We start from the raw sequence: 16,026 nt of genomic DNA, 5'->3' as shown, positions 1-16,026 counted from the left end.
CTGATAAGTAACGTTGAATTTAGGTAATCTTGATGAGGTGACCAGATTGACGGGGCGAATTCAAGATGCGAGGGTTTAGACTTATTAGTTCTTGTAATGAAGGGAACGTACTTATAAACTAACGATAAACGACTTTATTTAAAGAGCACCCAGTTTTCATTACCTGAACGACAGGATAAAGAGAGTAGGAATGCATCACTACAAAACTGAGTTAGATCAGTGTTCATATCCAGATAGTTAGTCTTATTATAATTACGGATCTATTTGACAGCTACGCCTGCAAACGGTAACAGAATATTAACCTGTGAGTGCAGTAACCAGACAAGAAATGGGGCTAACTGTTTGGGAACCATTAGTAAATAAGACATGGAGAACATTCGAGCTTTGTGTAGGCTGAGACACTACCTGATGGAGATTAAAATCTAAAGCTAAGGTAACGAACTCGGTCGAAGTTCGATTGTTAGAAGACAGCTGGGAGCAATCGATATCCGGCAGACTAAAATCACCGAAAATATAAGTGAGAAGAAAGGGGGTTAACCGAGGGGCCTGATTTTTATTAGTCATATCATAAGAAACCAACAAACATAGACACCAAGGACAAACGAACAAACACTGACACCAAGGAGAAGTTGTCCTTGGTGTCAGTGTTTGTTGGTTTCTTATGATACGAAAATACAAATGTTTTTCGCGGAAAATTGCTCGATACCACTTTCAATACTGTTGCGCAGCTATTGAAAGAAAATGTGGTCCTGAACTGATGAGCGGTCGCAAATACAGCGTAATGCCTTAACGGAAGGGGACCCGGAGAATCTCCAGATCACAATCGGCATGAACAACAAACAGCCTTTTTGATACCCACTAAGACGCCACTCCCTTCTTTTTTTTGGTGAGGCCATGTGCGTATACAATATACAGAGTTTTACAACAGCAAATTACGTTGTTTGTAATATGGAGACGCAGCCACGTCTCAGTTAGTAAAAGTAAGTCAGAACAGGTATCTTCAAGGAAAGAGCAAACCAGGTCGCGCTTAGGCAGTAGGGTACCAATGTTAGCAAAAGTCCGTGATAATGAACATACTGGCGGTTCTGGTTGGGTTTTTTAGTCCCGAACGTTCTTTAAACGGCGGCTTGGCAGGCTGCGGGATCCTGGGTATGCAGTTGTTGCTTGCGCTCGGGTGCTCGAGCCTTTTCTAGTGCCCGGGTACCGCGTAGACGAGCTCGTTCCCTGTTCTGCGCGCGGCGTTGTTGGTTGAAAGCTGCCTGCTCCTAAGGAGGAGGTATGACGCGTGGCCTACCCATTTCGGAGCCGCAGAGAAAGTGCCGCGCGCGCGCTCGGCTGCGACGGAGAGCAACGACGTCACTACTGGCGCAGCTATCTAGGTGGTGCACCCAGCACCACCTAGATAGCACAAGCCCTTTCCACACCGATCCATTATGTCATGTTACCTGGCCTTGCTGCCATATAATCTGATGAGGATGCTCCCAAGTAGGCAACAGCGATTTTGACGTCACCGCTTCTATCACGCCAGTCTTGTCAATGGAAATTTCGGGCCAGGTACCGTGACTTCATGGATGGGAGTAAATAGGCTTTGCTCTACCTAGGTGGTCTTGGCTAATTACGTGCCTCTCTCTTTTTTGTTGCGCATGCGCACAGGGTGGCGCCGGAGGAGTTTTCGGCGTCCAGGCGACCGACCGACGGACGAATCGGCTAGTCATATACAATTTCGCTGTGGAACTTTATTGGCGCATTTCGCTTGACAGCTACATGGTGAGTTAAACTTGTCACGCAACTTGCAAGGAATGACTGTCTCTTTATATTCGCGTATGTTAGGAAGAGATGCGCGTAAAAAAGGTCGAGCGCAGGAATAAATGATATAGACGAAAGTGTGCAACTTCGCCGTCATATATAATCTACCTGAACAGACAGAATTGCGTTATTTTGTCACAGGCGATCCCGAAATACGTGTCAATGAGAAAACAAAATATACAGACTAACCTGTAGAATTGACATCCATTCGTGATGCCACACAATGCGAATCGTGGCAGCATGAGACGCCCACGCATGTCGAGCTGATGACGCCCTGTAGCGGCCATAGACGCTCTTTACCTCTTTTCGATTGCCCATCCCTATTGCAAAAACCAGCGCCACTGGGACCCAGTGCGCCGGATTATGGGCCCAGTGCAGCGCGCTGGACGCTGGGCCGCTGGGAAGGCGCTGGGAAGGCGCGGCGTACTGGGAGCCACTGGCTACTCGTGCGAAAAACAGCTCTAGCGCGTTAAATATGCGGTGCCTGGACACCATATATATATTTTTTAATACAGAAAGCAAGGAAGAGCGCTTTAGTGCAATAAAAAAAAAGAAAAAAAAACGTAAAAATAAAACCGCTCCGACAAGCATTCGAACGTCCGACCTACAGATCACAAGCCCGTCACTTTACCACTACGCCACGCCACCAAACGGGTATTCGCAGATAATTTGCCATGTCAAAGCCGAGAAGCAGTTTGTTTCGCAGAGCTACGTCTCATGCAGATATGGTTGATGCGCTATCGCCCAGCAACTAAAACTCACGCCTGTACCAGAAATAAAAAGTTGCTGTCCGTATTCAGCAGTATGCTTGGAAGTGCCACACCATCGATTTTCACTTGCGATTGCTATTTTAACTACCCGCGCCGAGATCGCTCCCCACCGAAGCTTAGGCCTAGCGTATCCGCCGAGTCCGTCCTCTGGGCGTGTCTAGGCACAGGAATCAAGAAATCTAACAAGGATAAATCACTCTCTATGTCAACTTTCGCATCGATGTTCTTAAATAAACATTTTTTTCATGTCTACAGTGCCAGCATAAGAAGCGATGACCGCAGATGTGACGCGTCATAAACACAGGTATGTGTGCTATCGCCGAAGGCTCCCAGCACTAGCCCGCGCTTCTCTGACGAAGATTCATGACTAGCCAGGCGTCTTGACTGAAAGGCATCACTGCACTAAGGAAACGGTGCATATCCTTTACGTGAAAAACAAGAAATGGCTATCGAAATCGGCAGTAACAGGCCATACACCATCCCGGGTCGGCGGTTCATTTAGGACTTTTTTTCGAAGTTAAAACAGCAATCGCAAGTGCAAATCGATGGTGTGACACTGCCAAGCATACTGCTGAATACGGACAGCAATTTTTCTTGCTGGTACAGGCGTCAGTTTTAGTTGCTGGGCGATAGCGCATCAACCATATCTGCATGAGACGTAGCTCTGCGAAACAAACTGCTTCTCGGCTTTGACATGGAAAATTATCTGCGAATTCCCGTCTGGTGGCGTGGCGTAGTGGTAAAGTGAGGGGCCTGTGTTCTGTAGGTCGGACGTTCGAATGCTTGTCGGAGTAGTTTTATTTTTAACGTTTTTTTTCTTTTTTTTATTGCACTAAAGCGCTCTTTCTTGCTTTCTGTATTAAAAAATATATATATACGGTGTCCAGGCACCGCATATTTAACGCGCTAGAGCTGTTTTTCGCACGAGTAGCCAGTGCCTCCCAGTACGCCGCGCCTTCCCAGCGCCCCAGCGTCCAGCGCGCTGCACTGGGCCCATAATCCGGCGCACTGGGTCCCAGTGGCACTGGTTTTTGCAATACGGATGGGCAACCAGCGCTAAAGCTTCACGTGCCATCAGCACACAGCATAGCACACATGCCATCGCAAACAGCATAGTGAGCGGTAGACACAGTTTCCAGTAGCACATGCAGTGATTTCGTGTCAGCGAAGTCACCGATCGTCTTGAGACATACTTTTCACGGCTCCTAACAAGACGGGGAACCTACGTGCTAGGACGTAGCAGCGCATGCGCTCAGCAGAAGGCGCATAGCCATTGACAGAACTTGGCCGGGCACATCGGGCTAAGCAAATTTTGATACAGGCACGCGTTTCTTATCGTTAAATATGTCGAGCCATCTTGCTAGCCTGCCTGCCCGACGCTGTCAGCATATTTTAGTTGCACATGAAAACTATCGTAGGGCCTCCAGGCCAGGGCGCTGGTTCCCCATAGTGTTTTAAGAAGCCGAAGGAACAAGCGACAGAGCGAATGTTTTTCTTGCTGAGTGCTCGAATACCATTTATTTGTTGATGAACTGGAGTTTCTGCATAGCCATGATTTTTAAGCGTCTCTTGCTCCAGCTAATACGATAGTGCCGAAAAGAGCGCGTAGAAAACGGACATTCCTACCCGCCAATGCTTCTTTCTTCGGCTCACTATATATGTACACGAAATACATTAGTATTACCAAGTGAAAATTTTCAACTGAAACAATTTCCGTCCGCACATTACACCTTTTATGATACATAAAACCAGGAATATATTTGGCTTTCATGCACTTTAGGGTACGCTAATGTAACTGTCAACTTTTGTTGTGGTTATAGACGTCTTCTTGCCGAATCTGCGGAAGTGTTTGCTTTAGACGTATTCTTAGCGGTATGCGCACAGTTTATTTGTCCGAGGGAGAGTATGCCGTCGTTGGCGGCATAAGGGAAAGAGGAAGCTGCTCATGCAAGAGCACTCTGATCGACGTTCATGGAGACACAAGAATTTTGTGCTCGTGTATAGTACCTTCGCTGTGCACACAAGGTTCCTGAGGGGCCTGCAAAACCATATGCTAGGATAGCCGCTTTGAATAGAAAAAGTCTTCGTTCTCGGTGAGCTTTGTCAGGTGGGTATTCGTTTTGTCGTCGTGAACTACGAGACATTGGGCGTCTTGCTTTCCCGTGCTGCGGGCCTGCGACAGAAAGCGTTACAGCGCCGTGTGATACTTTTCGGCCTCTTTATTTTGGGCCTGCTCGGTTGACTTTCCATACGGAAAGCCCGTACTCAAAAGTGCGTTTTGGATACGAAAGAAAGGTGAGCAGACAGCTTTCGGGTGCACGTGTCGACTTCGTCATTTTGCGCGCTGATTATTGCGTTACGGCAAATAAACAAGACTGCACGTAAATTGTCGGTTCTCGCGTCTTGTGTGTGTCATGCACATCGATGAGTCGAATTCTTATACTGGTAAGCACGAAAAAGAGAAAGCAACGTATGACTAGCGTGCACAGAAACAGCGCTGCGCACAGGTGAATGCTTCATTTGATTGATTATCTTTTTTTTCTTATGCGCCATGTGTGGGTGCTTGAACTGATTGAATTATGCGATGCTCACACTTACGGGCCAGCGAGAAACATCTTCAGCCGTTCCCAACAGAACTGCTGCCACCTTCTGATATCACGTACAGGAACATTAAGTTGATCTATTCTCCGTTCTGTGTTGGCTGTGAGGGAGAAAAATTTTGAGTACGCTTAAGCTTCGCCTTTAAGAGTGGAACGCGATAGCATTCAAAGATCCCAGACGGCTTCTCATGCTTCCCGGCAAATGCAGCGTAAGCAACCGTAATGTTTGCCGGGAAACGCTCGCGGCGAACACTATGCACGAAAGCGAGATTTCCGGCAGAAACGCGGCCTCTAGCGTGGGCCGCGATGCGGTGGAGGCAAACGCCATCTGGAAGTGTTTCAAGGAAATGGGCGCGGACTCCGTGGACCCCAAGATATTCACGCGCCGGCGCGCGCATATGGCGGACGCAGTTTCCGGTCTCTGAATGGTATAAACGCTGGGAAAGGGGTTTGTTAGAGTGTTCGCGCAACATAATTATGTTTCCTCGTATGTTAAAACTACAATCAGAAGCTATCATGTTTATAGGTTGTGTGTAAGTCGTCCTTTGCAATTTTTCTACGCATTTTAGTTTGAGAAATACAATTAGTTCAGTTACTTCCTTGCGCAACATGGAGGGTGGGTAAAGGTGGTTCGAAAATCTTTTTGTTTACGAGTGGATGTCTGAGCCTTGACGCCGGACACCGACGCCGACGCTGACACCCGATTTTCTGCGACGTGATGTCGTTTACGCTTTCCCGTTAAAATAATAAAGCGCTGTAACTGTCAGCACAGGTGATATAAAATTGTACAATATGAAATTGCACAATGCACTAGCACACTAATTGGTCATGCGTCTAAATAGGTCGTTGTTATTGTGAAGTGCTACTCATACGTCCTTTTTTCGAGAGAGAGCGGTGGGTGGTATAATAAAGGCAGGGATGTTTACCAGACAAGAGTCCGGTTGGCTACGCTACGCTAATGATGGTAGAAGGGCAAAAGAAAGAAAGGTCAGACGTAAATATTAGGAGGTAAAGCTTTCCCCTTTGACTGCGCGGAGCTTGCCAAACATAGAAAATAACTTCATTCTAGTCACATCGAGTGTGGTATGCTAAAACCACATGGCGATCGAGATCACGAAGTATTTTATGCGACAGAATATATGGCGGTAGCGCACGACACAGATATGATACTCGTCTTTAATAAAACAAGGTATGGCGTACTAGATGTAGTGTAGTATCTTTGATAGATTGCCTCAAGCGCCTAAAAGTATGTATAGGTATGTATAGTTAGGCAAATCTCGCAGCAAGAAGCTTGGCCAACTGCACGACCATGCAACTGCAGCGAAGCAGACAACGCTGCTTGCAACTCCGTTGAAGAAGACGATGCAGAAGGGTGGTATCAATAAATCATCTCCATGTTATGTTTTCTTATCTGAATGACCATCTCATTAAAGAAGACAGTCACCGGGATGCAGAGACGGCAAGACGGCTGCAGCGCTTTCGGAACCAACCACCGTAGGCGACTGACAAGCGCAAGCGCACTGTGGCCCGCTGCCGCCCGCGCTATTCCCGCAGTCCCCTTCATCATCATCATCATAACAAAGATATGGCGGTCACTTACGGGCGCTGGAAATTCAGGTCTATATGATCTGCTGCGCTACAGGGAAGTATAAACCATTTACAAATGGCGTTGCTTTCATGGCGTGTCCCGTTCGCAAGTGCCGGTGCTCACTTTTGTTGTCTCGTCGCCGTCCGTGTGTGTGTGTGTGTGTTTTTTTTTTTTGCGCTCCCATCTTTTCAAACCGGTGTCATCTTTCTGTCAGTCGGTAAACATAAAACACTATAATCAGCAACACACGCATGGCTGTTTTGATGTTGTATTATGTGCAGACTATCGAAAAAACCACGACTGCATGAGCGGATGCTGAAGGTTCCCCGCATCAGTATTCAACCCGACCAGACAACAAGAAGCTAGAACCGCTGTGAAGCCTGAAAGCCCCCACACCGGGTTCGAGCATTGCGAACGAGCAAGTGCGGTTGCACCAATATTACACCGACGAAGCCGCAAAAAGACCTGGGAATTCAAAAAAAAAAAAAAACGCGCGCGCTTTTCTAGAAGGGGCATTCCAAGATGACGTCACACCTGTGGCCTTACCCGGTTAGAGCACATAGAGCCAGCACCGGCGCAGAAACTCAGGGATTCCGGTGACGCGCAGTGAAGACAACCGGCTATGCAACTGCTTCGCGCTGCAAAAAGGGAGTGAAGGCATTTGCGTAAAAACATGGACACCGACCACAAGAATGCTAAAAAATTACAACAACAAAATATGTTTCTACTCCTACAGGCAATCATTGTTCACGATCATCTTTTGCTCTCTTGAACATTTAGTATTTACGTGGCCGGTGTCCGTGTTTATTAGACAGCTATGCCATGATCATTACCGGCAAGAAGAGCTTTTGGCAAACCATAGATTTCACGATAAGAAATTCATCAGCCCTTCCAATCTGTGAAGGACGAGCAGCGAAGCTGTGGTCAGTTTTGCTTCATTAGACGCATCTTTGTACATGTAGGTATTATTATTATTATTGTTGTTGTTGTTGTTTTTGTTGAAGGACACAGACACTGAATACATCCTTTGATTGTGGAGTTATTTATTCTTATTCTTTTATAAAGTAGTGGCGTGTGCATTTACAGCTGCATGGCAAACGGGAATTCTACAAAGTTTGCAACTTGACTGTGAACTATGTAAATATGAAAAGTAGGTGGAACCCAGCGTATTGTTTGAATCGATTTAACCGCTAATTCACATATAATTTGTTTCGAGATAGTTCCGATAAAACAAGAGCTACAGCCGTTTTCTGTAATGGTACTCCCCCCGTAGACGGCCATGTATTGACAGCAGATGGGAATTGTGTGAGGTTTACAACTTTATGGTGGAATGACTAATTATGACAAGTAAATGAAAATCAGCGTAATGATAGAGTCGTCTTAGTGGCCAATTAAAGTATGATTTTTTTCCCAAGATAGCTATATTAGATTGACAGCTAGAGAACGAACGCGAGAAACTGGAGACGAAAATTTTTTCTTCTCGACGCGACGCGTAGACGGAGGGACATCGACCACAGCCAGATTGCAGCTATACACAGTTTCGCTGTAATAGTTGTGCACATCTAAAACAGATGTGGCAGTCTATGTGAAGCGAACATTTTGGTAGGCGGTTAATTAAAGACAATACTACCACCAGATATGCTCACCATTATGTTTACTTTCATCCTATGCAATGTGTAATCCCGTGCAATGCTTGTTACAGGTTACACCAAGGTTAGGTTTACACCAAGGTTACAGCTTTAAAATCATGAAATGTTTATACTTACGCCGAAGAAGGATACAGGGCTAACGCTCGAACAAGCAGATCCAACGCATGGCAAGAATGCAACAACGACGAAGCAATGATGAAGTCGCCATGACGACGACGGCAAGACGATCATGAAACGATCACGACGGCATGACACCCAATATACGACAACCGTGCATTGGCGACGATGGAATGCGACGACGGCATAGCAACAATGGGATGATGACGCTTGAATGACGGCGATAGTGTGACGACAACGGTGTGGTGACAAGAGCATGGTAACAATTCTATGACGATTCTCGATTATATGACAATGTTTGCTTTTGTTCCGTCAAGTGCTAATATATGCTGCGACGTAATGCCCAAAGCCTCACGTGCAAATAGACGCATAACGTATAGATTTGCCGTGTTCGCGACTCAAAAAAGAAAGAAAATAAGAAAATGCGCAGCCACTGGACTAGAGCGGGCAATACACCGCCTTTATCTGTAGGCTCTTCATTGCCCCACTTTCCTCCTTGGTTTTCGGGCGTGAAATCCTATACCTAGGTTCAATTCCGGCGTGTTTGCCATATGTCGCGATTTTATTTATTTTACTTTATGAGAATACTTAACTGGCCTTCAAAACGCAATTCGGCCTGCTCAGGTTGATTACCAGAGATCGCTAGCGTCACTCTCACAGTGAATCACAACGTGCAAGCAGCCATATGTGAAAATATTCCATAATTAATTTTTTCATTCTTCCCTTTTGGTTACATGTTCAAATTGTGCAGTCCATGCTCAACGGAAATACTAAGATTTGCAGCAGTTACGATATAAGGGTAACCAAAATATGTAACAAAGAATATTCACGCTGCGGTTAACTTTCACGAGAGCCTCCGTGGAAGAGTTCGGAACGATAATATCTGGAACGCCGATATGAATAATTTAGCATAATTTGAGGACAAAAAACTCGAAAGTGATTCTACTCTCACGAATTCTACTAGACAGACATGACTTCGCTGCCTATCAGTATTAATTTCACAAACTGACTAAGACAAAAATTGAAAAGCTTCATTGGTGCATTTGCCTCATGAGCTACATGGCAAATTAAATTCGTCGTGCAAGTTGCAAATAATGCCTGCTTCTTCATAAATAATCCACCTGAAAAGACAGCGTTGCGTTATTTTTCACAGCCGACCTCTAAAGACTCGCTTCAATTAAAGAAAGAAATTGGGCAGACTCACCTGTAAAACTGACATCCATTAGACAGTTTTAGAATAGTGTTTGTCGCCCTACGTATGTTAAACGTAATCACCTATGCGGGACGTTACGGTGCGCGTCCTTTCAAGACTTTTTGTTTACCCTACGGGAACGCAAACGTTGCAGCTCGGCCTCCTCGTTATGTAATTTGTCTAGGGGTCAAATACACGAAGAACTGCATTGACATTGCCAAATATGCTGCAAACGAGTTTGAACGCTACACACTGTGAAGACAAGTAAAATATCTCTTTTGTCATGAAAGAATATACATCGTATGTCCCAAAAATTGTACCCGAAATAACTGACACTATTGCTTCCACGTTTTTGTCTATTTAATAAGTAAAGAAAATATCACACCAACTTTAGAACTATATCAGTTCGAAACCAGAAAATCAGTGCGTGCCACTGATATGAAAAATGTAAAGGCCATCAAATGGACAAGTTGAGCACAAATATTTTAATGAAACTTGGTCATTCAAGAACCTTGCTTACATTTTTGTACAAATGCAACGGTCAGGGAAGCATATCAACGACGCTGTTCTTCGTTCCGATGTATTGCACAGGAGCAGCTTTCACCGGTCGTGTATTTTAAGTAATTGCACCGAAATTATAGTTCGAACAGAGAGTACATATAAAAAGCAGGAGTTCTGCAAGATATACGAGGGCGAGTCAAATGAAAGTGAGCCGATGCGAATATAGGACAAACGGTGCACTTTATTTAAAAGAAGTCTGCATGACTATTTAGGCATTTGCTCCATTGACTAACGAGTAGCGTGATTGATATCCCATAGAACTCCTTGAGTTGCTGCTTCAAAAAGTCTATAACTCACTGTTTCACGTCATCGTCGGACACTTACCTTGTTTCCTTGAGCTGTATTTTTCAATTGCCCCAAAATTTGGAAGTCGCAAGGCGACAGGTCTGGGCTGTATGGCGGACGTTGCAGCGTTTGCCACTTGAACTTTGCCGGTTTTGTGTTAACCACATCAGTGACATGGGGACTGGCATTGCCATGGAGCAAGATGGCCACCTCCGCCAAATTTCCAAGTCGTTTGTTCTTGATTTGGTCACGCAGCTGATCCGGCGTTTCACAATGTCGGAAACGATTGATAGTCTCTCTAGGTTTAGCAAATTCGATCAGTAGTGAACCTTGACGCTCGTAAAAAAAGTCAACAGCACATTTCCGGTGGAAATGAGTGCCTTTGATTTTTTTAGAGTGGTGAATTCGAATGTTTCCACTGTAACCTTTGCCGCCATGTTTCAGGCTCGTAGTAGTGGCACCATAATTCGTCCGCAGTCACAATTGCAGACAAAAAGTCGTCACCCTCATTGTGATACTGAATCAGATGAGTCAAGGCAGCGCCGAACCTTTCCGTCTTCTGGAAGTGGTCCAAAATCTTGGGCATCCACTGTGTACACAAGAGCTGGTAAACGAGATTTCCATGAATTATGGTATGACCCGAACAGTGGCTGATGTTTGCCCACTCTGCCAGTTCATCGATGCTTATCCTCCGTTCTTGTCTAATCAGCTCATTCTTTGCAATTGTGTTGGGGGTGATTGAGCGGGGCTTTGGCCCAGTCTTGGGTCGTATTTGCAACTTTCGCGTCCTTCTTTGAACCATTTGCTCCAATGCTTCACAGTGCCCAATGAAATCCAATATTCAACGTACACGGAAGCCAAACGGCGACTAATTTCTTTTTGGGAAACACCTTCAGCTGTTAAATACCTCACGACACCACGCTGTTCAACTTTTGGAGCGTCCATTATGTCACACAACCATGTTCAACGTAGTGTATGAGAGCATTAGGGAACATTTATCCTCACACCTGTTCGTCACTTTTGCAAATGAGAGATGCGTGTGTGCGACGCGCATGCCTCGCCAATAATGAACCGAACCATTATTGCGCGGGATGGGTAGGCTCACTTTCATTTGACTCATTGTCGTACATTAGAGATGCTAATATTCAGCTTGATAAAGGGCAAAAGGAAACAAAATTCACAGTAGGTATACAAAAAACCTCGCAACAAGATATTTAAATAAACGTAAAAATATCCAATAAATCTACGTTTCTACGAAAAAGTCGCTGTGTATAATGCGTCAAAGAAGGCAAATAACCCTGCTGCGCAATCGCAGGTTCACAAAATCCTAAGCCCCTCCCCCTCCCCCTCCCTCTGCTCCCTCTGACGGTCCGCGGTGCATGACAGCACATGTTTTGGTCCGCGGTGCATGACAGCACGAAAAAAATGTCGGAGAGGGGGGGGGGGGGGGCCTGAAGCCTCATAAGCCCCCCTCCCCCCTACTGGCTACGCCCACAATTATCTTAGTGAAAGCAAGAAAGCAGTTTCGAAGATATCAGTTGGCGGTAGCATGGTTACAAATTATGACGATATAGCAAATCATTTTAACGCCTATTTTCATAGTGCGTTTTCAGTATCCGGACCATGTACGCCTACCGCAATCTCATTTCAACCATGCGAAGTCAATTTTATTTCATATCCTGGTTTGGTTTCTATGCTTTTAAACTTAAACAAGAAAAAATGTTGCGGTCCTGACAATCTTCCAAATGTGTTTCTTCGACGATATGGCGAATGCATTGACAAGTTCCTTTTTATTATTTTTAATAGTTCCTTGTGAACAGCAACCTTGCCGCGTGCCTGGAAGACGGCCTTAGTAATCCCTATCTTCAAGAACGACGACAGATTATTACTATCTAATTACAGACCGATATGTCTAACTTCCTGATGTTGTAAACTTATAGAACATATTATAGCCACTCAGATTACAGAATTCCTTGACAAACACTCCATATTAACAAGTTTTCAGCACGGTTTTAGAAAGAAGTATTCGACCGTGACGCAACTCGTCATTACGCATGAGTTTGCCAAAGGTCTTCATAATAATATTCAGATAGACACAATTTTTTTTAGATTTCTGTAAGGCCTTTGATAAAGTTCCTCATGACAAACTAATCTATAAACTAAACAACATTGGTCTTCCAAAGGTGTTGGTCGCTTGGGTGGCTGAATATTTGAGAAATCGGGTGCAGTTTGTCACAGTCGAGGACCTAAATTCGCGCCTTCTACCAGTCAGGTCGGGTGTGCCCCAAGGCAGTGTGCTAGGGCCCTTGCTATTTTTGTGCTATATAAATGATATCGTAGATATAATTGTTCGAACTGTTCAAATTCGACTGTTCGCAGACGACTGTATATAATTCCGTGAAGTTTGCAGTATACATGATCAACTAGAACTAAAAAAAAATCTAGATTAGATATACCAATGGTGCAACCAGCGGGGCCTAGCCAAAAATGCAGAAAAAAGTTTCCTTTCCTATAACTAAAAAAAATCTCCTTTTCAGTATGCTTACTCCCTAGGTTCATCTAAAATTAATCATGTCGATAGCTACAAATATTTAGGTGTAACGTTCACTGCTAACCTCTCTTGTAATTCACACGTTGATAACATTTGTGCTTCTGCTTTCAGAAAGCGGTTTCTTCAGACACAAGCTTCGAAATTCACCACCAAATGTAAAACTTCTATGCTATCAATCATACATCAGAGCAAAGCTAGAATATGCAAGCATAGTATGGGACCCTTACACAAAACGTAACGTTGATAAACTCGAAAGAATCCAAAGAAAGGCTGTTCGATTTACCTTTTCTACATTTCGTCGTGTGGACTCTCCGTCGGAACTAATGACAGCCAATAAAATACCCCCACTTCAGCACAAAAGAAGGCAGTTTCCCTTGGGCTTCCTGAATTGTCTCCTTAACCTGAAATTAACTATTGACCCTTCATTGTATTTATTCTCCCCTATTAACAAGACATACACGACATCAACAACCAAGAACTTTAAAGCCATATTTCGCAAAAACAGATGCTTTTAAATTCTCCTTTTTCCTGCACACAGTGTCTCGATGGAATTCTATACCAGAGCGCGATCGTCTTGCCATCGTGTAGCATTGTGTACATTTACCCATTGTGTTCATTTTTGCCATTTATTTGTCTCCGGATATAAAACACAATGTATGTTCACCCTTTTACGCAATGTGATTTGTTAAAAAGATGCCCATCCTGATTCGACCACGTTAACTGGTCTGCAGTATGTATAAATAAGTAAATAAAATATCGGCCAAAAGGGCGCGTAGAAAATGTATTTCTACCAGCTAATGCTCTTTCTTCGGTTCACTATACCTGAAAATGACGTACACTTGAATTAACTCTTAATAATTTTCAAACTAAGCAAGTTGAACCGGCGATTACAGCAAGTGTTATACATAAAAGGAATGATTTTATTTGCATGAAGCCGGACTATTAAAAATGATAAAACGAAATAGCCATACGGCACTTATCATTTTCAAGCATAGGTAAAAAAACTTGCAAAATGAATTGCTCGTCTTCAACAAACTCGAGCATTAAAATGATCAAGAAACCTGAGCAACACCTCCATGCATTCAACACTACCACTACACAGTCTGCGGGAGCCTCAAACACGTAGCTAGTCTCCTGCAGGCCTAGATAACAGGTCTTCTGGCAAAGCGGTGTTGACGGCTGTTCCAACGGCGTTCATTAGCCGCCTCTATGTTGACGGTCTGTTGTAGACATATCCTCTGTCCCATTGATTCTAGCGGGTACAACGCCCACAGGACGTCGATGGTTCTCCGGCTGCCCGTGCGTCACTGGGTTATGTCCCGCCAACAGTCACTTCTCTGGCCGACGTCACCGCCACTATCCGGCGCACCGGGTTCTCCAACTGCCAAGTCAAGAAAGAATGATACCGACTGCGCAGCCTGTTGGACAAACAAGTCATGCAATAACCGTGGAAGGCACCGGTTACGAAAACCACGATGATTTTCCAGACAAGACCACTCCAAGCAAGCGCTTCCAACGCTCTCCTATAGTTCACGAAGGAGAATAAGGCGGCTGATGTCATCAAGGCGAAGTAGAACAGGTCGCTCAGCAACGCTTGTCGCAGCCGCCCCTCGCTCTGCCAAACATAGTGGAAGAACCGGCGCGCGCTTCCGGGTTGGGCCGCCATGGGGAAATGCTCACCGCAGAGCTCGCAGATGTCGACGTTCTGCTCGTTCAGCCAGTGCTCCAGGCAAGACACATGCACGAAGCCCATGGTGCCAGTGCAGCAGCAGGGGGACACAAGTGGATACTCCTGGTCGCCTTCATAGCAGATCCGGCACATGGGTCCACTGTTCGCAGCCCCGTGTAGGTAACCAGTTGGCTGAGCGGGTGAGACGCAGTCCCGCGCGGAGTCATCCACTGAGTCGCTCATAGCTTCGGGACTTTTGAACGGCTGTTGAACGTCCTTGGACAGTGAGGCGACGTTCGTTTGCCATGCGTGCTCTTCGCGCTCCAGGCTAGAGCCCACGCATGGTGGCGAGGAGGTGACTACACTTGATTGAGAAGGCTCAGAGCCAGAGCACGGGATGTGGCGAGCACCATCAGTCTCTGGGTATTGCGAAGACGAAGGCAAAGACGAGGGAACGGGGCAGCTCTTCTCTTCGGGTGATGAATCCTGATCGTCGCGGTGGCATCGATTTCGCAGCGTTCGTACGTTAATTTGACGAAAACACAAGTGCTGGTCGCGCTTACTAGATTCCGCGCGTGTTTCAGTGTTCTCGTTGTGCTCACTGGGCATTGTGCTGTCCTTCTGCCACTTCTGCTCGCCAAAGGTACGAATGCCTGCACGAAGCGGCTGGAAGTGCTATTTATACCGGTCTCTACCTTTGTACTCTGTTGTGCAATGTCATCCACTCTTGAATATAATTGTCTGTGGAAACCTGTGTCACCTTCTCGCCTTCCATGAACAAACAATAGCGCAACATATATATTGCACAGTAATGGTGCGGACAATGTAACACGCAGTGTTACAATGTGCGCAGTGTTTATGCACATCGAGTTCCCCTCGCTATCAACGAAAGCGAGGCTAATTTAGTATTTGGCTCGAAAAGAACGTATCAGCCCTTTAAAGAGACCCTGGCCATCTCATGATAAAGGAGCTCTTGCGCTGCAGGAAACTATTGGCCATTCGCAAAAGGCGTTGCTACCATATCAGGGCCGACTTCAAAAGCACCGGCCGGCGCCGTGTTTCTGTCAGTTAGTAAACAGAAAACATTCTAATTATCAACGCACGCATTGATGTTGCAGCATTGTATTATGCTCAGACGGCTGACAAAACAGCGACTGCAGGACCGATATGTCGATGAGTCTACACGTTAGTACTTAACCCGAGTAGAAAACCAGAAAGGCGGTATCACCCCTGTGAAG

The 16,026-nt window shown here is 45.4% G+C and overlaps 1 protein-coding gene across 1 annotated transcript in view; it reads right to left on the bottom strand.

Moving 5' to 3' along the window:
- The window catches only part of LOC142560224 (uncharacterized), a 54,407-nt gene extending 39,010 nt beyond the window's left edge, over positions 1-15,397 (bottom strand). The window contains exon 1 of the mRNA XM_075672570.1: positions 14,800-15,397. Within this exon, the coding sequence (XP_075528685.1) occupies positions 14,800-15,397 (598 nt within the window). The remainder of the gene's footprint in view (positions 1-14,799) is intronic.
- Positions 15,398-16,026: the final 629 nt, after the last annotated feature.

Source organism: Dermacentor variabilis, chromosome 1, assembly GCF_050947875.1.
Source record: "Dermacentor variabilis isolate Ectoservices chromosome 1, ASM5094787v1, whole genome shotgun sequence".
Lineage (NCBI taxonomy): Eukaryota > Metazoa > Arthropoda > Arachnida > Ixodida > Ixodidae > Dermacentor > Dermacentor variabilis.
The sequence above is the reverse complement of the archived record's forward strand: the minus strand, read 5'-3'. Positions and strand labels throughout refer to the sequence as shown.